The sequence below is a fragment of the Sturnus vulgaris genome, chromosome Z (assembly GCF_052056855.1).
Source record: "Sturnus vulgaris isolate bStuVul1 chromosome Z, bStuVul1.hap1, whole genome shotgun sequence".
Classification (NCBI taxonomy): Eukaryota; Metazoa; Chordata; class Aves; order Passeriformes; family Sturnidae; genus Sturnus; species Sturnus vulgaris.
The window spans coordinates 42,457,394-42,478,125 of record NC_142283.1 but is presented as its reverse complement, the minus strand read 5'-3'; the positions used below and the strand labels follow the sequence as shown (position 1 = coordinate 42,478,125).

Here is a 20,732-nt window from a genome sequence, read left to right as displayed (position 1 = left end):
AATTAATATAGAAGTCATTTTAGTTCTGTCTAGCTAAAGAGTGAACAAATTCTTCAGTAGATTGCTGGGACCAAGGATGTGATAGGTTTTAGAGGAAGCAGAGAACTAATTAATCTTTGGATTTGAATCTGGCGTAGCACATCCTTCTTTGTATTCTGACTTTGCTTTTGTGGCAGTATGCTTTTACAGAGCACTCGGCTTTCCATCTAGTTTATACATAGTGTAAACTTTACAAATAGTGTCCACAAGAGACTATTCACATAGCACTGTCTGGATCCTGATGAAGGCTGTAGCCCTTGTCCCAAAAGAAAGCAAGAAGAAGTGTACAAAATACACAGAAGCCACATGTAACCTGCTCCTCGTGTTTCAACTCCTCTATTACTTAGTTTTAACATTCTCTCTTTGCACAGTGTGTATCCACTACTGTAGGAGCTTAATGTAGCTTACTATAGGAGCTTACAGTCATTAATGCATTTCCTGCAGGTATTCAGATATGAACTGTGGGGCCTTCCTGTGAGCTTGAAAGGTACAACTCTGAAATGATAAATGACAATGCCTCAGGCAGCCAGGGGGAGGAAAGGCAGACAGTGTGTTTCCTTCATCATATTCAATAATTTCTGTAACAGAAAAAAAAAGAGCATTCCTTAATCAAAATACATGGAACTCTAAAGACAGCATCATAAGCCTTCTTTTCAGGGTAGCTTTCAGTTTAGTTGGGAGATCAATTTTTCAAAGTACCCTCAGTTTTATATTAGGGAGATGTCACTGGAGGATAAAATTTTAGTTTCATTTACACAGAAAAGGCTGGATTATTAACACAACCTGCCTTTCAAGAAGCAAAATTCCATTTTCTTCTTATCATTAAATTGTCTTTGATTCATACTCTCAATAATATCTGTCAGAGAAATCTCAATGATGCTAGTCACAAGTGTATGGTCAAAAGAAAAACTAGCTTAACTCATGATGAATGGAATGAAATATACGAAATAAGGTTTTTCTTCTCAGTACTAGATGTTTTGCAAAGTCAGCATTATACAAAGTAATAAATACGAGTTGAATCTCTCAATCAATGACCACTTGGGATTCAGATTTTTATGATTCACTTCTTGAAGAGCTTGTTTTGCAAAGAAAATAATTTCCATATTCCATATGATTTCTGAGTATAGCTCCTTGAGCACAAAACTAAGAGGCCAATACACCAAATTGGTTCATGTAAGACCCACTGAGAATAGTTTTTGTTACTTTTAGTCACAGTGGACACTTTGGAGGCCTACCTCACCAGACATGGAACATTTCCATTCTTTAAAGGGTGCCAGATGAATAGATATGGATCACAAATAGATCGTCTTCTGCAGTAAGACAAGCATTTACCATAAAATGCAATACAGGGACTGCAGCCTAATGTAACCACCACTGTGGACCATAAATTCCAGTAGAAATTATTCTCCTTGGTATTTTGGAGGCCCCTTGCCTATATTCTTTACCAGTAAGAATCTCTTCTCCAATCCTATATCTGTCTTCAGCCCTTACATTTTAGGCAGACTTATCAGTCCCCAAAATGGACTCCTAAGGCCTCTGGCAGAGGATTTTTCTGCTTGTATTTTGCATATGATGAATGGACCAAAACAGGCTACTTGTTAATAAAAGCCAACACTAAGCAAAAGCAGCCTACCTTCATAGGCAAAAATGTTTGGCATGTAGCAGTGTGTTAGGATGCAGTGCTTTGTTCAGGACTGAGGAACACTTCATCTTGAACTAGACTTGAAAATCCACTTGCTAAGTCTTGTAGATGTGGATGATGTAGGACTGTACACAACCAAGAAGTCCCAGTGTATCAGCAAGGAGCCTGGAGCTATAAATGTGTGACAACCCCTTGAACATTAAATAAATGACAAGAACAATTTTAGGATGCACACACCACATAGCCCTCTCATTCTCATTTTTCAGGTTTTTCTGATTAGTCAGAATGGCTAATCAGAATGCAGTGCTGAAATTCCAAAAGCTATGTTTGAAGTATAATACCCTTTGCAGACAGAAAATGTCTTGCATCTTCAGTCTATTTCTCATGGTGAAAATAGAAATGGAAGTCCCTACCTGCCATAGTTGTTGTGGCTGGATTGTATTTTCCTAGGGCTAGAGCTTTATATATTTTTAGATATAAGCTAAGGAAAACACTGCAGGGAGCAAAAAATGTACTTTGGAGGGCAAAAGACCACTACTAAAGAGCAGCCTGTCAGCAAATGCTGTAAGATTAGACTGTCGATTTGCCATGGCCTTTGTTATTACTCTCAGACTATGTGGAATGGAATACAACTGTTACATCTTTCAGCCTCCAGTCAGTTCCAAACTCCCCCAAAGAGCAGACATTTCAGAGAAAAGGTATGGTTGATTCTGTCCAGTTTTGAGTGAAGAATTATCCACACTCAAAATCTGCTAATGTAGTTAATTCTGTTAATCCAATTAAATATTTTAAATATTTTGGTTATACACATTTTTCAGGAATATATTGTCCATTTCTCCTGCTATTTCATTGGGGGCCTCTGTCCATGGTGCCAGAGCAGGCACTTTCTTGCTCTCTATCTGCTACATAAGTGGCACAATGGAAGATCCAAAACCAAGAATACTTCAGGGAAAAGTGTCTGAAGAGTCTCAAAGACAAAGCTTAAGATGTCTTTCTAACTCCCTTGATGACCCCATGAAAAATTAAATTGCAGCAATTCATCCTTTTTATAAAACAAATGCGAAGAATGTTATCCACGTAGGGAGGAAGTGGCTTGGTCCCAAAAGTCTACAATACAGTAGATAACAGTGAAGGCAAAATGGCAGAAAGCATGCAACAAGAGCAGAACGATTCAGCAAGAAAACATTGTTTTCTTCAAATATCGTCTTCACGATTTTCTCCTTCCGTATTAACCGCCATGTTGAAGAAAGGATATAAAGAATGACTAAGATAAATCTATTAGCATTAAATAGTTAGAAAATGAAGCTCAGTAATCTCAGAAGTTTGGGGTTTTTTCTCATATAAAACTCGACTTAGTAGATCAGTACCTTTAAAATTAACCTTTTCTGAAAAATACTCTAGAAAAGGCAAGTAAATTGGAAACACATTGTAAAGTGTCTAAACAAGAAGCTCATTTGTGAAGATGCCATCCCTTTCTTTTCCGCAGAAGTAATCAGGCCCTTACAAACTGCATTATAGCTCCATCTGTAGGAAGTTTGGATGTAAATAATTTTGTGAATCAGTAAATATACCTGTATATTAACTGATGTATATATACCTAAATATGTATCTGTCGGCCTTGTGGTTTTTTGCACCAGAAAGTGATTTCTTGTGTTTCTTTTTTCAGAAAGAAAACAGGTGAAAGGCAAGGTGAGGTAAAAAAATCCAAACAAACCCTAAAGGAATATTATAACCTCTATCTTCATCCAAGTTCACTGAAATGGTTTCTATTACTCAAAGGTAAGATACAGGTAAGATAGAGGTTTGCAATGTGATTGGAAATTTTTTCAAAATTTAGTTCCTGCACTTTGAGCATTTGAACTTTCTTTGAAGTTAGTTCAACTAAAAGAAGCGTTGGGAGAAGCACTCAGGGAACTTCAGGCCTGTCAGCTTGGTGCTGGGGAAGGTCATGGAGCAGATTTTCTGGAGTACCATCACATGGCACATGCAGGACAGCCGGGTATCAGGCTTAGGTAGCATAGGTTTCTGAAAAGCAGGTCCTGCTTGACCAACGCAACAAGGTGCCCCACTTGGTGGATGAGAATGGCTTTGGGTGTTGTCTGCTTGGACTTCAGTTAAGGCTTTAACAGTGTCTCCCACAGCATTTTCCTAGAGAAACTGGCTGCTCACAGCTTGGATTGGGGACGCTGGTTGCTGTGTTAGAAACTGGCTGGATGGCCAGGCCCAGAGAGTGGTGGTGGATGGAGTTATATACATACAGCTGTGGTCAGTCCCAAGTGGTGCTCACCAAGGCTTAGTGTTGGGGCTATGTGTGCTTAATATCTTTATCAAGGATCTGGATATCAAAGAGGGGATCAAGTGCCCCTTCAGTCAGTTTGTAGATGACACCAAATTGGGTGGGAGTGTTGATCTGCTGGAGGGTCAGAAAACTAACAGAGGGGTTTGGAGGCTGGATTGATGGATTAAACTTCAACAAGGTGATGTGCTGTGTCCTGTCCTTGGGTCATAACGACCCTGTGCAGGACCATAGGCTTGGGAAGCTGACCAGTGGAAAAGGACCTGGAGATGCTGAACATGACTCAGCTGTGTGCTCAGGTGACCAAGAAGGCCAGTGGCATCCTGGCCTGTATCAGCAATAGTGTGGCCAGCAGGACCAGGGCAGTGATTATGCCCCTATACTTGGCTCTGGTAAGGCTGCACCTTGAATTCTGTGCTGTCCAGCTCTGGGCCCCTCATGAAAGGAAGGCCATTGATATGCTGGAGTGTGTCCAAAAAATTACTGGAGCTGGTGAAGGGTCTGGAACCCAAGTTGTGATGAACATCTTAAGGAGCTGGAATTGTTTAGCCTAGAGAAAAAGAGGCTCAGGATGACCCTGTTGCTCCCTACAATGACCTAAAAGGAGGATGTAGTGAGAGGGGGATCAGTCTCCTCTCCCAGGTAACAAGTGATGGGACAAGAGGAAATGGCCTCAAATTGTGCCAGGGGAATTCTAGAATGGATGCTTGATTTAAAATCATATGCAAACTATGTAAAACAACACTCCATTTTTTTATCCTTGAGACACATTAATTCCAAAACAAAGAGTGTGAGGTCAAGCACAGAGCAATTTTCTGGCCAAAAACATTTTCTGACCTGAGAAAATGGCCACACTGACTTTAGCTGATGTACAAGAACGACTTCTGTGTTTATATAAGATTGTTTTCTTGGTATGAACAATGCTTTTTCACTGCAGATTTGTGTATTTTGTATTTTAGTAGATAAATGTGGAGGTGAGTTTGCAATTTTTTTTAGTAGAAAACAACATACTACCAGTAAAAGTTATTTCAGAATCTGAGTTTAGCAGTGCAGATCTATGGTATAGAAATGTGAAATTAAAAGTCAAAGGGCACTCTTTCCTTGAATACTGTTAGAATTCCTTTTCCTCTGTGGCAAGTCTTTCAGTCAGCTTCCTCATATCTGATTGCTTAATTGTGAAATACTTCACTGTCCTTTATGCAATGTTACTGATCAGGTAGCAGAGATGCCGTGACAGAAGGTATTGTTACTGGTAGGTAAAATATTTGAAGAAAATTAATTAGCAACACCTTCACACAGTTTACAGTATATTTACTCTTCATATACAAGTTTACCCTGTCACTTGTTTTCCACTAGTATGTCATCACACAGTTGTTTCTGTAACATATGATAGCTTGTTTTGCATTTGCAAGCTACATAGTCTGACAATTTGAAAATGCTTCTAGCATTCTCCCCATTGGCTTGGTTTGTTTCTAATGAGAAACTCAAAGGCATAAGATCTGTTTGCTTTCTGACTGCAATGTGGATAGCCCATTAGTATCAATCCTGGTCCCTGAGAATATGTAATCTACATTTATCCTGCAGAAAATCCCATCTAGTAAACAAGACAAAAGCAATTAATTTTTCAGATATAATAATTTCTCACGATATATGAAGCGCGATCAAATGTGACATATTTAACAAATTGTAAACTGGGATATTTTGACAGTCTTCTACAGAATGTATCCTTTAAATGTATCCTTCTGATAACAATGAATTCTAGAAGATCCAGAGAGACCTGCATGGTGGTTCACAGGATGAATTGTTATTCAGCTATGTGTAGTCTATACGGTGGATCTTTTATTGGATCCAAAAAAATTGGATCATACATATTGCAATATTCCAAGTAATTTGGCAAAGCAGGTGTGATCATATTATCTACTAGTCTCCTCCTGCAATTCTCAAATTTTGAGCCAATTTCAACTAAAAGGAGGAGAATCTTTGCCAAGTCTTGTCAGAAGAAGTTTTGGGTGATCGTAAATTCACCCTCTTGCTAAAAAACAGGACCAATTTCACAAAAGATTTTAAACAGAGAAGCTTGAAGGATTTCAAGGTCAAAACCTAGTTTCAAGCTTGAAACCTAATTTCAAGCTAGAAGCCTAATTTCAGGTTAGAAGCTTGGCATTTTGTTCACTCAAGTTTTAAAACTATCTAAAAAAGTGATTATCCATTTCCTAAAAAAAAAAATCTCTTGGTATAATTACATGTCTAAAATTTAGTTAATCCTGTCTTCTGGGTGGAGAGGTCAATAAAAGTGGTATTGTTAAAGAAAAGGCACATAGAAGGCAGTTAGTACACATTTTGCTTGACTTTCTCTAGTTAGCTACTCAGCTCATGGCTGAGGTTTTTATGGCATACAGAGAAACTGGCTAGAAGAAAACTAGTGAACACATCAAGGATTAAAAATATACTTTGTAACTCTCCAGAATAGATTGGAAAATTAATAAATATATAACTGTAAGCAGAATTTTCATTTTTTCAACTATTTTTTCACCTATGTAATGTAGTTCCACTTCTTGAACAACATTTTACATTGGAGCTTTATAAAAAGCAGATATATGTAACTTGCCGAGATTAAGAAATCTTATTGAAGATCTTTTTCAAATAAATGTAAACCATTTAGATGCATTTTAAACAGAATTCAGCTTATTTTGGAAAGCTGAAATCAGATTGGCAGGTCTGTTATGTACTGTCTAATCCTGAGATTCTTTAACAAGTCCGAGAATGTACATGATGTAACATAGTTTTTTTAGAAATTCATAAGAGTAAAAAAGTATCAGACATTACAGAATGAATATCAGTGTCTCAAATAAGGGTGTAACACTCACAGTTCTGCACATTCCTACAGATGGGAACTAGAAATATAGAGTCAACATTGATGTACTCAGACTTCAATATTCAAAAACTTAATTTATGAGTCAACATCATGGAAGATGAATGGCAAAAAATGGGCATTTGTATAGTTTATGGCTTTCATTTGAAATAAAAACATTCTAAATATAATATATTCTTATAATAACAGAGTGATTTTAGATTTCTAGACCTTTAAATGTCCCAGTGTAGTAAGAAAATACATGTTTTATTGGGTGAGGGGCTGTCATGTCAGTTGTCTAGCAATGGAAGACAAAAGCCTTGATCAGAAACACCATGAAAAACCCTTTTAAATTATTTTATATAATTTTATACTTTACATCAGAGGCAGCAACAAAGTTGAAAACGTCTGCAAAGCAAACAGCTTAGGCAAAATTTCTTTTCCTGACTGATCTTGTTGTTGTTTAAATTGGTATCTATCCTCTAAGTATTAAAGAAAAATAGCTTAAAATTATAGAAATAAATCTGAGTTTAGACCTAAATGCTTACATTTAAACCACCTTGAGAAATTGGTTACACATAAGTATGGCAACTGTGGTTTCTGGCTATGAGCACTGCATCCAGCTATACTTAGTAATTCGGCACTATATGTTCTTGAAAGGGAGAGTGACATCAAAACCACTAAGCATTTCAGAGATCCAGTAATACAGACTGATTATTTCTTATTTCAGATGTGGAGGTTTGTTTAACTGACAAATTGAATTTTATTTCCTAGTCAACTGTATCTTTCAATGACTGATCATCATCCAGCCCTGAAATAAACGTTACCTGATTAAAGTAGTAAAGGTTAAAACATTTAAAACACATGCTGTAGACCTCAGAAATCAAGTCAAGATGTGTAAGGGTATGAATTATTAGAGGACTTATGAAATCCGCCCTGAACAAATTAATTCATCAGTTTAGCCAAAGGCCTGTCAATGAATTCAAGAGCTTTTCAAAAAATGAAACATCTGTTGCATATTTAAAAGTTCTGTGTATATGTAAATGTGTAAATGTTGTAGATTATTCTCTCCAAGGTGGGATATACAGTTTAAATAAATGTGTTTGGAAGTAACATTATAATTGCTGTAATGTCCTTGAGGATCAGGGGCAATTCATGAAGGGTTCCAGCAGCCTTTGAATTCTCAAGCCTTGGGAGTTATTGAGGCAAATTAGATCTTGAGTGAAGCTGAAAGATACATCCATAAATCTGCATAATGACATCATTGTCAAAACAACCCATTACCCCACAAAAGTTAATAGTAGCTTGCCTTCTTTTTTTCTTTTTTTTTTTTTTAAAGGAATCAAGATTACATGGCTTTTTAGAAACAAGGTGAAACTCTTTCTGGATTCTGTTTTCTTTCCAAGATGACGTAATAAGCGAGGGTCTCATTTGTTCTACAACTAAGTACTAATTAATCTCATTCTGTTCAGAAAATAATTTGAACATCACTCAGCTAAAAGAATCTGATGTTTTGTCTTTGTTGTGAAATTATGGTAGTGATACAAAAATTTGCATTAAGCAAAAGTTTAAGCACTTTTTTCTTTTGCATATTTATACAAATTTTGTGCTGTAAATGAACACTCCAGATTCTGTAGGAAACTTGATTGTGACAGTTTGTACTAGTTACATAAACTTAATATGCACAACAAGTGTAATGGATGCAGCCACATACTAATTGAGATATTTTAATCTTCCCACATTTTGCTTAATATTCTAAGAAAACACTACATGAAAGCAACTGAATTCAAATATTTTTCATACTACGTAGATGAAATGGAACCTCAACTATCTGGTTTAGAAGGTGACTTCTTAGCCTCAGTATCTATGGTGACAACTGCCACTCCATTTATTTTTAAGCTCCTGTAGTTGTAGTAGTTAGATGATAAATATTGAAGAAGTAATAATAACAAAAAATTTGTCTTAAACCAGAATTATTCCCCCATATTTACATGTACAAAGCTAGGTTAATATATTCTTTAAGAAAAAGAAGAAGAAAGACATGCAATGAGTGACTGGTTCTTGAGAACATTTTTTCCACTATTTTTTCCCAGTTAATTAAACCTATGACTGCAGTTCTGGAGTTTTAGCATATCCTTTTTTGGTCAAAGTCAATGGCTCCCCTTTTACACTCAGCCCAGGTAGTCAGTTCTAGTTCATTTTACCCAAAAACCCACATGGAGAGAATCAGCCCCCAGGTTCAACCACAACAGACAGCTGAATTTGAAGAAAGGCTGGTAAGATCTGGACTGGCAATAATCTTGAATGTTGTGAGAAGTCTCTGGTGGGCTTGTGCAGAAAGCAGAAGCAATAGAGTACCGAATATTTGAGTCTTTATTTTCTGGCTACATTTGTTTGGTTTGGACATTATAATTTAACTATTACGGCATAGGGGTAAAGTTTGCTATTTTGTGGTTTAATTATACTTGAAGTACTGATACTTGCATTTGAACAGCCTTAATTAAAAACTAGGAAATGGTTTCAGTCTGGTTTTGGGTCAGGAACACACCATAGACTTGTGCACGTATGTGTACAGGCCAACAGATTACTCTGAATAATCACAACAGAGATATTACCTATTAGAGTGATCAGACATCTAACAACAATTTTAAGTTAAATCCATACATTAAAAGGTATGCATGGCAACTTAATTTTTAATACAGAATGTATTTCTAATGATTAATTTCAATTAAAGTAACTTTAAAGGTAACTGGTTTGATTAGTCTTTTGATGCTTTAGAAATCATATCATGGTATTTCTCCTATATTATCTTCAATTTTATTTATAAGTGAATATTTGAAAAAAAAACCCCAGGAATTTTACTATTGCCAGTGTCACAAAAGGTTTCATACTTTTTAATGCAAGAGTGATCATTGGACAGGGGCTGAAAATTTGTCTAAATCAAAGATATACTTTGCAGTGTAGGTACCATTGTGTTATGAAATGTGCTTAGGTTACTGACTTAATACATTTGTTATATTGAGAGCTGATTCAGCAGAAATAATCTCTGACATAGTGGTCCCAGACGTTTGTGGTTTCTGGCACCACCAGCAGTCTGATTCCCCTAGTAAAAGAGGTTAACTGACTCCAGAGTTGGAGAAAAAGACCCTCAGGGATACAGCAAAAATATCCCTGCCTTCCACACAAACCCCTCAGCTAGGGGAGCTGACTGGTGAATTGTTTGACAAGACCCCAGTTTAGCCTGTCTCTAGTTTACATCTCTAGCATATTTGTACACAGCTCTAATATTCTCATAAAACCTGCCACTTCATCAAGCTACCCTACTTTGTGAGATGTATAGACAGCACAAAGAAGAAACACAGGAAATAACTTGTAAAAAGCACTGGATTCTACTCACAGTATTGGAATTTTTTTTCTTTTTGTGTTTAAACAGGAGTCCTATACTTAACAGAGCTCCAGAGCTGCTTCCTAATATGCTTTTTTTGTGTATATTGCATGTATGTCTCTGCTTATTTCCTCAAAAGTATAACACATCAGGTTATGGTTCACAATTAATGATGTAAACTGCTTAAAACAGGTCAGAAAGGAAAACAAGTTTTATCTTTAAGAAGATCACTATACAGTTTTTCTTTATTTTTGCATCCTCATAGCAGCCTAGCAATTTACAGCTGGCACTCACAATTTCCTATATTTTCATTTGGTTAGAGATATTTTGGCTAGGTTTGACCTGATGATTGAGTCAGATAGCTGTTTACAAGGGCTGTGTATTACAGGTTTATGATTTTAGTTATGAAAGATGCATGTTCAAGTCTCCCACACCAGATTACATTTTCATCTCATCTCCTTAGGAAGATTTAAATGAAGATTTTCTTATCTCTTGAGGATAACTTGCCATGTCACCCTACCCAACTCCCCCCACCTCCGTGTAGTCTTTTTTGCTTTCTTTCTGTGTGCACTGCTTTTAAATCTTTCCTTTCATGCTTTGCTGTCAATCAGACCTCAAAAAATAATGAAATTAAACCTGAGGAAGCTAGTACCTTTTATTTTTTCCTCAAGGAAAAAAGAGATTACGGGAACCAAACTCAATTGTAATTAAGCATAAAACATTTCTATAACTACTAGTCCTAATGGAAAGATCTGTTCCCTTTCTAAAATAATTTTTATTTGTAAAGTGAAATGTGTAACACGTAATAAAAGATCCTCTGAAGAACCATTATGCTGATTTCATCTAACCAGACCCGAAGCGTAACTGAGACTGGTCCATGAGCCTGTTCACAGATTTTTCTGAAACATTCAAAACTGCTCTATACCAATACCTGCTACAAATCCAGTGGAGCTGACAAGTCTCATTATCCAGTTCCCACTCCAGGCAATCATGAAATCTGAGTGTTGCTGACATGATCCATTTATATACAATATTTATTTAAGAACAAAACTTTACATTTTCCTCAAGTCACCCTTTAGCCAGACACTCAAAGGAAATGAATCAATACTTCGTAACACTTGTGGAATCAGTCTCTCAGGTTTATTCAAGCTGAGTAACACATCATCTGGCAGACAAACTTTAAAGGACAACTTTGCAGCAGTTGTAAGAATTATATTACTCTGGCTTCTAAGAGTTAGTGAGATTTAGGACTAGCCAGAGTATTTTTGAGGGAGAATGAGTTAACAATATAAGGAATATCTGACTCATTGAGTTAAACTCTCAAGGTGTTATCTATTTTTATGGGTTGTGCATATGTTTAAGTGTGCAGAATTTCCAAACATCCTTAGTTAGCATTTTCAGGCTTTTATTTTACAGTTGAGGGTGCAAAAGAGAGGAATGACTTGAACACCTGTAAATTATTAAGATTAACAAGAAATTAAGATGAGAAATATGCATACAGGTAGGTTGGAAATTGTGCCATATCTTATAGCACTGGGCAACAGGACAAGCTGGATTTCATCTAAGCAATCTGCCTGGTATCTACAGCTCTTAATTTTTAAATAATCACACAAGCAGCTAGCCAGAACTCAGTTTGACTTACACAATTCCTCAGTCACAAAAAGACCAAGGGTGGAAGGCCCTAGAGAACATCTAGCCCAACTATGCCTACTCTAAGTCCAGAAGACCAGCCTGTTTTCAATCACCTCAGTGCTCATTTACCTAGTCCATTTTTCATCAGTCAGTATATTGAGCATGTTACAGGAGAAAACAGTGAAGGCATTGCTGAAATCAAGATAAACAACATATACTGTTTTCCCCTAATCCCTAAACCACTGAACTCCTGAAGTTCAGGGTCATCATCCTACTACTTGATTTGCATTGTTTCCTTCTCTCAAGATCCTGGACTCCAATATCTCACGGTCTCTACAGACCAGGCAGAGCTCCAAATATCCCTGCTGCTGTCTGACATAAAAGGCCGAATCTGCTCCCTAGTGTCCTGACCTGTCCTTTCTAAATCCTGCCCACATCCGTCCACTGTGGCATTCAGCTGTGTGAGCTATCCTTCCACATCTCTGTGATCCCGAGGAGGCTGTGGCCCTGCAGCTGCACACCAGGGCTCTAATGCCTTTTCTTTGCTCTGTATGGATGTGATTCAGAGCACCCAGTCAGGCTCATTTTCATGAAGAACTCTAAGAGCTTCTTGAATACTGTTGATGGATAATGTTTAAAACATTGTGGCAAATAAACTGTTGAAGATACAAAAGGCTCTCCAAAATGTTAATTTGGTGAATATTACATTGTGAAGTTCCTCCCTGCAGCACTTTTAATGCTATCTTGCTTAATTAACGTCAATTAAGGGAACCACCTCCTTTCTCCTAACATAGAATTAAACAACTGACAGTTAAAAAAATTCTAGGTGCCTGTACTTTCTGTGAGTTTTTGTTAGGCTTTCAAATGCTGAGTGTATTTGAGAATCAGTCCTGATTTGTTTTTAGACATATTGATGTGGAGGATGCTGTAAATGTAACTAAGTTGCCCTTTTTAGATGCACATCAGTTAATTTTTCTCCACTCTCTGTCAGAGAAGAGTGAACAGGAAGGCCACAATGCTACATGTGAAATGCTTTCAGGGATATAGCCCATATTTAAAAAGTACTTATTCCCATTACGGTATTCACTTTGGTTGTTACCTGAGCCTAACACTTCTCTTATAAAACCTAAACTAAGTCAGATATGAGCAGAGTTCAAATTTTAACATGGAGTTTGGTTATATTCAACTTCTCAGTACCTGCAACAGCTTTTCAAAATGAAATATTTTACAAACCTTTTTATGAAGAAACATGTTGTAAGATATTTTTGACATCCCAGAAAACAACTTCTAACTTGTACTAGAAAGATTCCTGAAAGGACTTACATATTCCAAAAACCTTTAAAGATACATGACAGAGCTAAATATTCTCTGGCCTTGAGAAACATTTTCATTACAGCCCAGTCTAAAGATAGGTATTGAATGTTCTATGAAATGAACTTGCATGAAAGAAGTCCTAACCTCAGTGGGACAGCTTGTTTTCTAGCTTCTTCTTCAAAGTGAAGTAAAGGTACAGAAACTGCTTATAATTGTCGAGAGAAACCTTAAAGTTAAAAAGAAAACTACTTGTTGACACACAGTTAACCAACTGTTTCTGTTAAGGGTGCTTTCCTCCCTTTGTTCTCCCTCCTGAATGGAAAAGCTGCAAGAATGTCCATAACTGTAATAGCGACTCATCCTAATAAATTCATCAGGATTTTCAGGTGAAATTCTGTTTCCAGCTAAGCCACTGAGGTCTTATCACTGACACAAAATGGATCGTTGAACTGTATGCAGAATTTTTCTGCCTTTTTTATCAGGGAAATTGAAGTGTGAAGTCATAATATCAAATTTGTCACTGTAAAATAGCAGCTCAACCCTGCATCAGAGTCCTTATTAAGCACAAACACTTTAATAAGAATCAAATGCAACCTTGTAGAATAAACACACATTTATCTTCAAACACAATCCAGTTTAAAAGCTTCCTTAGAATCAGAAACGATATTCTTGCTCCTTTTTCAAAGATGCTCTCAGGATCAAGGTCTATTAGGTACCTGAGGTCATGTATAGTCTACGTGTATGTCTTCTGTGAGAATTCTAAAATCTGGCATGCCACTTCTTTCAGTTTTGGGGCTTTTTTTGTGGTTGGCATATTCCTTTGGCGTGAATCCATGACTACATGCATATTTTTAAAATAATCTCACATTGGTACTATTTTATGTTTTATTGCTGAACAACTCCTGCAGTGTATGTGGTGTTCAGCATCCATGTACTTCACAGCTGCAACAACTGTTGTTAGAGCTTTCATGCTTGCTATATTCCTATTAGTCTAACTTAATTGGCTGAGAAAACACCACCCATCTTTCATTAACCTCTTTTAGAACAAAATTCTGGCTAATAGCAGACAACTTAAAGAAGCAACTTAATGCTGCTCTGGGCTGCACAAGTCTATATTACTCTTAGAGCAGATAGGCAGCCTTTTGCATGTTTGCTGCAAGCAGAAACAGCATGAAGACAGCATCTTGCCTTGACTTGCTTCTGAAAAATACTGTAGGATGCAGAATTTTGATTAGTTAATCCATCTTCATTATACAGAATTTTGTGGTATATGCCAAAAGAATCCAGGTTTTTTTACTGCTTTTTTTTTTAAGTTGAAAGATAATTAAAAGGAATGGAGAAATCATCCCAAATTTGTATTCTGCATTAAAAATCTACGCTGATTTGAAAACAGATCTTTGCATGCTCCTTACACATATGTGTTTAAGTTTCAGAAATGAAATTAGTACAGCACTATTAAATGCGTGTGAAGGCATTTTGTCAAAGCAATAGCAAAGATCTAGGAAACCATACCCTTCATGTAACACTTTATTGCATTGCTATGGACATATGAGTCAATCTGGATAGCTTTCTTGGTGGGGTCCAATTATTTTTTCAGCAAGAACAGGATAATTGCTACTGACTGTCTTTGTAATTTGCAAAATGTAACTGTGTCCAGTTCACCTCTTCTGAAAGCAGAGCGGCTTTCACAAATGGAGGTGGAATGGCTGTAAACAAATGGGCATCTTTTCATTTTACCTCTTTCCAAATGTCAGATCTTTGGCTCTCAGCACCCATCACCTCTGTGCAGCTGGCTGCTCTGTATTGTGCCAGCTGTGCCTTCCATTACACCAGCTGTCTGCCCTGCTTCCTCACCTCCCCAAGTTTTTCACAGAGAATAATGTTAGATCTCTTCCCCCTGCTGACCAAAATCACAGAACAGGTAAGGTTGTATGGGATCGCAGGGGCTGATCTGGTCTATCTTCACTGTTGAAGCAGGGTCAGCCTCGAGCAAATTCCACAGGATTATGTGCAGTCAGTTCTTGAGTATCTCCAGGGAAGGAGACCCCACAAACTCTCTGGACAATGTGTTCTAGTGCATGGTCACCCGCACCACAATAAAGTTCTTCCTCATATTAAGGTGGAACTTCTGTGCATCAATTTGTTTGTGCATCAGCATTTCTTCTTGCCCTATTGCTCGACACCACTGAGAAAGCCTGGCTCTTCTGACACCCTCCCTTCACATATTCATACACATTAATATGGTCCTCTCTCAGACATGTCTTCTAGACACTGAACAAGCCCAGCTCCCTCAGCCCGTCCTCACAAGAGAAAAGCTCTCAAGGCCCCTATTCTGTGCTGGACTCACTCCAAGAGCTGCAAGACTCCCTTCTCCTGAGGAGCCCAGAACCGGATACAACATTACCGGCCAGAACAGGCCCAGCCGCCACACCGGGTGCTGCTCCGCCAGGAAACCTCGCGATATTTCCCGCCTGCCCGCCGGCGCCTGTAAGCACGGAGCACCATGGCGACGCACTTCTCGCGATACCCCCGCGCCGGCGCTGCCCGTGCCGGGCGGGGCAAGGTGGACCTGCGGCCCCGGCCGCGGGCTTGGCTCTCCTCAGCTGCCGCCTCCCCGGGGCCCGCCGCGGTGGGGAGAGCTGGGACAGCCACGGGACTATTCCCTGAGGCGCCCCGAGGGCTCCTGAGGCGCCCGCCCTGCCGTGACCCGCCCGGCGGAGGGGCGGTGGCGGGTCCCCATCGCGCCGGTGTCCGTCGGCCCCCGGTGCCTCCGCCGCGGGCCCCGTCGGACTTTGAACAGCCAAAAGTTAAAATGTGTGATGATGATGTCCCAGGTAAGCGTCTTCTGTGTTGCTCTGCAATATCCTCGAATTTTGTTTTTACAGTCATTTATTAGAGTGTAAAATAAAAAACCGAAGGGAAGACAAAACCTTACACTCTGCATTAAATGGTCAGCCCTCACTAGTTAGAGAGCATTCGTCGTAATTCCATAGAGGAGTAGTGGTTGAAAGGAACTGGTGCGTGAAAGGAGCCCATTACCACCATGATTTAGTACAGCTAATGTTGACAGTGGCACATTTTTTCCACCTGTAGTAAGAGGGTTGAGTACAGGCAAGCATCTTAAATACCGGCTTTCATCGTTGGTGGCAAGTGCACTATACCCATGCAGGAAACCCATACGAGATAATTTTTTTGTTTGTTTTTAAAGACAATGGTAACCATAAATTATGGTTCTCATTCAAAAGCCAAGAACTTGGTAAATCAGGCTAGTTAAAATACGCAGTTCACTCTTTGGCTTTAACAGCATTATTTTCTGGCCTTTCTTAAGCAATGGTATCCTTAATACCATTTTATGTCTTAGCCTTTTTCTCATTCTGTTCCCTGCTTCTCTCTAGGTTTGGAGCTTAGTAACACTAGTACTATTGCCGAGTGTAAATTTATTCCACTTTGCACCTGAACTCTACTTGTGATGAGTCATATGCAACTCCTTAGCCTCAAGTAAATGCTTCGTTAAAAACAAAACCTCTGTCGTCTTAAAACATGATTTTAACTTGAGAGTCTCTAAACATGTTGCATGTCCATTCACTACTGTGAAAAAAAGGAATTACAGAAGTAAAAGCTCCTCTATTTAAACTTTGATTTGCATACTTAACAGTGTGCTGTACATAGCTGGTTTCAGTTTTACCATTTTGGTTCCTCTTCTCATGAATGCAGAAAGAACTAGATGCTACTGGGAGAAGTTAACGTACTCATCTTTTTGCATTGAGATGAGAGATGCTTACAAATGCCATGAACTTTAAGGATTAGTTATGTCTGATTTGTTGAATGTAGAGCCTGTACTTCACCCTTTGCCTCAAAAAGTTACATTTGAGCTTCAAGGCTTTGAGAAGATCTGAGGGAATGCCTGAAGGTCTTGGAGCAGCTTATGTAGCAGGTCCCAAAGTATGGGGCTGAACTCCAAATAAGGATGATGGGGGCATTTTTAAAGAGATCTGCAAAATTGAATTGAATTGAAGGGAGAGGCTGTGGTTTATGACCTTGCTAGTGTAAGAAGTCGGTTTAGGTCTTTCGATTGAAGTTCGTATCAGGCAGAAGCGTGACATGTGTCCAGAGCAGGCCCACAGTATTTTTAGTCAGAAGTCACCAAATTCTAGGAATCTGCAGGTGTTGAGAGGGGAGTGGAGTTTCCTGAAAGAGAGCAGTCTGCTGGTTTTGCTAAACAGACAAACCACCTGGCCCATGAAATCTCTGTAACTAAAAATACTTTAGAGGCCAAAGAATTTTGGAATAAGGATGTTTTGTAGGCTTGTACTATTTTCATTGTTACCTGCATGTCAGCTTAGAGCCAATGCTGGCTGCAGAATAGTGAGCTTGGCTACATGTGTGCTTTTGATTTCTCTAAGTGTTTAAAATTAAATTTATTTACTAAATGAATTATAGTTATTATTGATTTAACTAATAGATTGTAGACAGTAGTCCTGCAAGTGTATGCTTCCAGGTGCTCAGAACTGGTGAAGAGAACCAGTCTTCTTGCAGTTTTTACACAGAGACATTAAAATGGGTGAAGGTGGAGTTTCTTGCCTTCAGAATTCTTTTCCTTACCTCTGAAAAGTGTCTGGGTTGATGTGTCCAGGGACATATACCACCACTGGTCATGGAATGATGAAAGTTGCGCTGGTGCAAGATTGTCTCTGGCTCTCTCCTTCCTGGTCAAAAGGTGCCTCTCACAGTAATTGATAATGAGTATCTAAACTCATTCCAGCAAAGAGATAAGAAACAATAAAGCTTCTGAAATGAATAATATATCTCCTTGTTTTGGACGAGCAGGACGAGATTAGAACTCAGAAGATTACCCCTTTTTCTCTCAGTTCAGATTTGGATAACTTTGTGTGCAGCCATTATTTGTGAGGTCTTTTTACTGTGGAGAGCGAAGACCTTGTGTTTTCTAGTAGAGGTATTTTGTTTTGTTTTTCATTGTCAGTATGATGTCGGGTCTTTCCACTTTGATACATACTGCTGTGTTTGCTTGTGTGAAGCCACTGTGTAAACTTAATGCAATGGAATCTGGATTTTCCTTTTCTTTCCTATATAGCTGTTACTTCTGAAAGAGTGGTGTAAGAGCAAACTATAATTTTATGTCTAGCTCAGGCTTTGGTTGTAAACAGTAACTGCTATTTTGATTCCAGTGTTACCTTCAATAAAGTGTTTAAAGTTGTATGCATTTTGTCAAATAAATTTACGTCCATTGTTTTAATAGTGAAGAAATTAAATACTTTGTACATCAGACCAATTTATCACTGTTTGTGTTTGGTTTTTTTATAGACCATTGGCGTATTGGGGAGAAATGCCTTGCCCCTTGTTTTGAAAATGGAAAACTTCATGAAGGAACAATAACTTCTCTTGAAAAGGACAAGAATGGAAAATCATTTGCTGTTGTATCATTCTTGGAGTCTGAAGAAAGGAAAATACTAATAACAAAACTTTGTAAAGTCAGAAACAGTAGAGGACCCTGGAAAAGCTTAATATTTGATGAGGGTGATCTGGAAAAGCCGTATTTTCCTGACCAAAATCTTCCATCTCCTGCAGTTGCTTTTAAATTATCTGACAATGGTGATTCTATCCCGTATACAATTAACAGATACCTGCGTGATTATCAAAGGGAAGGAGCCCAGTTTCTGTATAGACACTATGCTAATAAAAGAGGGTGTATTCTTGGCGATGATATGGGCCTTGGAAAGACAGTACAGGTATTTTTTTTTGTTTGTTACAGTGGGAGTATATAATACTTTCTGGGATCTGTAAATCTTTTTTAAAAGGTATTGTATTTATGAAGTTTAAACTTCCCTCTGTTGTTGCAGAGATGGATGAGGCAGGACATGATGTCCAGGACAGAACTCAGAGCCAGGAGCCCGTTGCTGATTTAAGACTCACTCCTTACAGGCCATAAAATTGGGATGTGGCTCCTTTTAGTATAAGCATGAGTAATTGCGATAATTAAAATGTTAGCCTGTTGAATTTACTTTGAGGATTGCTACCTGCCCATTATGAAAGCAGTTTGCACCGGAGTACCCCAAAAGAACTTCAGGCCTTTATGTGACTCTTGCTTTTAAAATAACTTTTTCCTTTTTTGCTGAAAACAAATAGTTTTACTGTTCCGGGAATGCAAAAGAACCAACACTTTTACTCCCATCTCTGGAAATAGTGCTTTGGTATTCCATGCTACTTCTATAACTCTTTTGGAAATGCAGCTTGATGCAGACTAATGAGGACCAAGTGTAGCTGGATTTTCATTATGCTTTGAATTTGTGTGACCTAAATGACTTATTTTTTTACTTATCTTTTAACTTATTTTACTATAATTAAGGTGTTTTTATCTGTGGAAATTCTCTATAGTCTTTTTGATTTGAAGTTAGCAGTTTGAGTTCTCTGGAGGATAATCTTTGTTCCACTCTTTTCTCTTGCTCCATGTGTCCAGTGTAAGCTCATCCCTTCACTGACAGGTATCTATTGCCCTTCCATTTAGGAGAATATTGGCAGATGCCTTTTAGCACAAAATAATGTTGTCCTGTAGCAAACTTAACAAGAGGAGTGGGTAAATGGAACATCAAAACTCTGCACAGAGCATTTAAAGATGTATCATGGATTTGTATATATAGCTGATGATGCTCTGTTAACAGATGCTTATTAATACTAAATTGCATTCATTTTAGGCATGGCCATGTTTATTGTCCATGGTAGTTGAAGAACTCAGTAGTTATGGAAGACTGTTTCTACTCAGAACTGCACATAATCTGACTTTATGTAGTAAAAAATATCTATCTATCTATCTGTCTATTCATCTATCCATCTATCTATGTGAAAAATAATAGTAAACTTGGGGGGGATTTAGTTATCTTGTTTGCATCTTGCATTTTTGAATCTTGGAACTGATTCTCTAGGCACATTTATCACACAGTGGCAATGTGTTCCTATGTGGAATTTACGTCTGATGGCTATTTTTTAAATCTGTGTCAAGTTTTCAGAAGAAAGATAGAGATTTCAAACACTAGCTTATGTGAAGAATATCATATGTGATTAATAACAACAAGAGATTATGTAAGTACAAAGGTCAGAAAAGAATGGTTGAGGAGTCTGATCTGAGGCAGCGTGTAAACTTGTGTCTGACCAGTCTGGTGACCTTATATAATGGAATGAAGGTAATTGTCAATGTGGGAAGATGGATGAATGTCTCTGCTTCTGTAGAGCCTTTGATATGGTTGCACATGGCATCCTGACTTCCAAACTGGAGATGGGTGGATTTGATGATGGACAATGCAATGAATAAGGAATTGGCTGGCTGGCTGGATGCAGCCAGAGAGTTGTGGTCAGTGCCTCTGTGTTGAGATGGAGGCTGGTGATGATTGATGTCCCTCGGGCTCTGTTTTGGGACAGGCTCTGCAATGTCTGCCTCAATGACACAGACAGTGGGATCAAGTTGGCAAGTTTCCAAATGACATAAATCTGAGCAGTGCAGTTGACACAACAGAAGGAAGGGATGCTATCCAAGGGGACCTGGACAAGCTTGAGAATTGGG

General features: G+C 38.3%; 1 protein-coding gene across 1 annotated transcript in view; it reads left to right on the top strand.

Moving 5' to 3' along the window:
• Positions 1-15,750: 15,750 nt before the first annotated feature.
• ERCC6L2 (ERCC excision repair 6 like 2) overlaps positions 15,751-20,732 on the top strand; it is a 74,619-nt gene continuing 69,637 nt past the window's right edge. The window contains exons 1-2 of the mRNA XM_088157185.1: positions 15,751-15,993; positions 18,482-18,906. Of these exons, the coding sequence (XP_088013311.1) occupies positions 15,972-15,993; positions 18,482-18,906 (447 nt within the window). The 5' untranslated portion in view covers positions 15,751-15,971. The remainder of the gene's footprint in view (positions 15,994-18,481; positions 18,907-20,732) is intronic.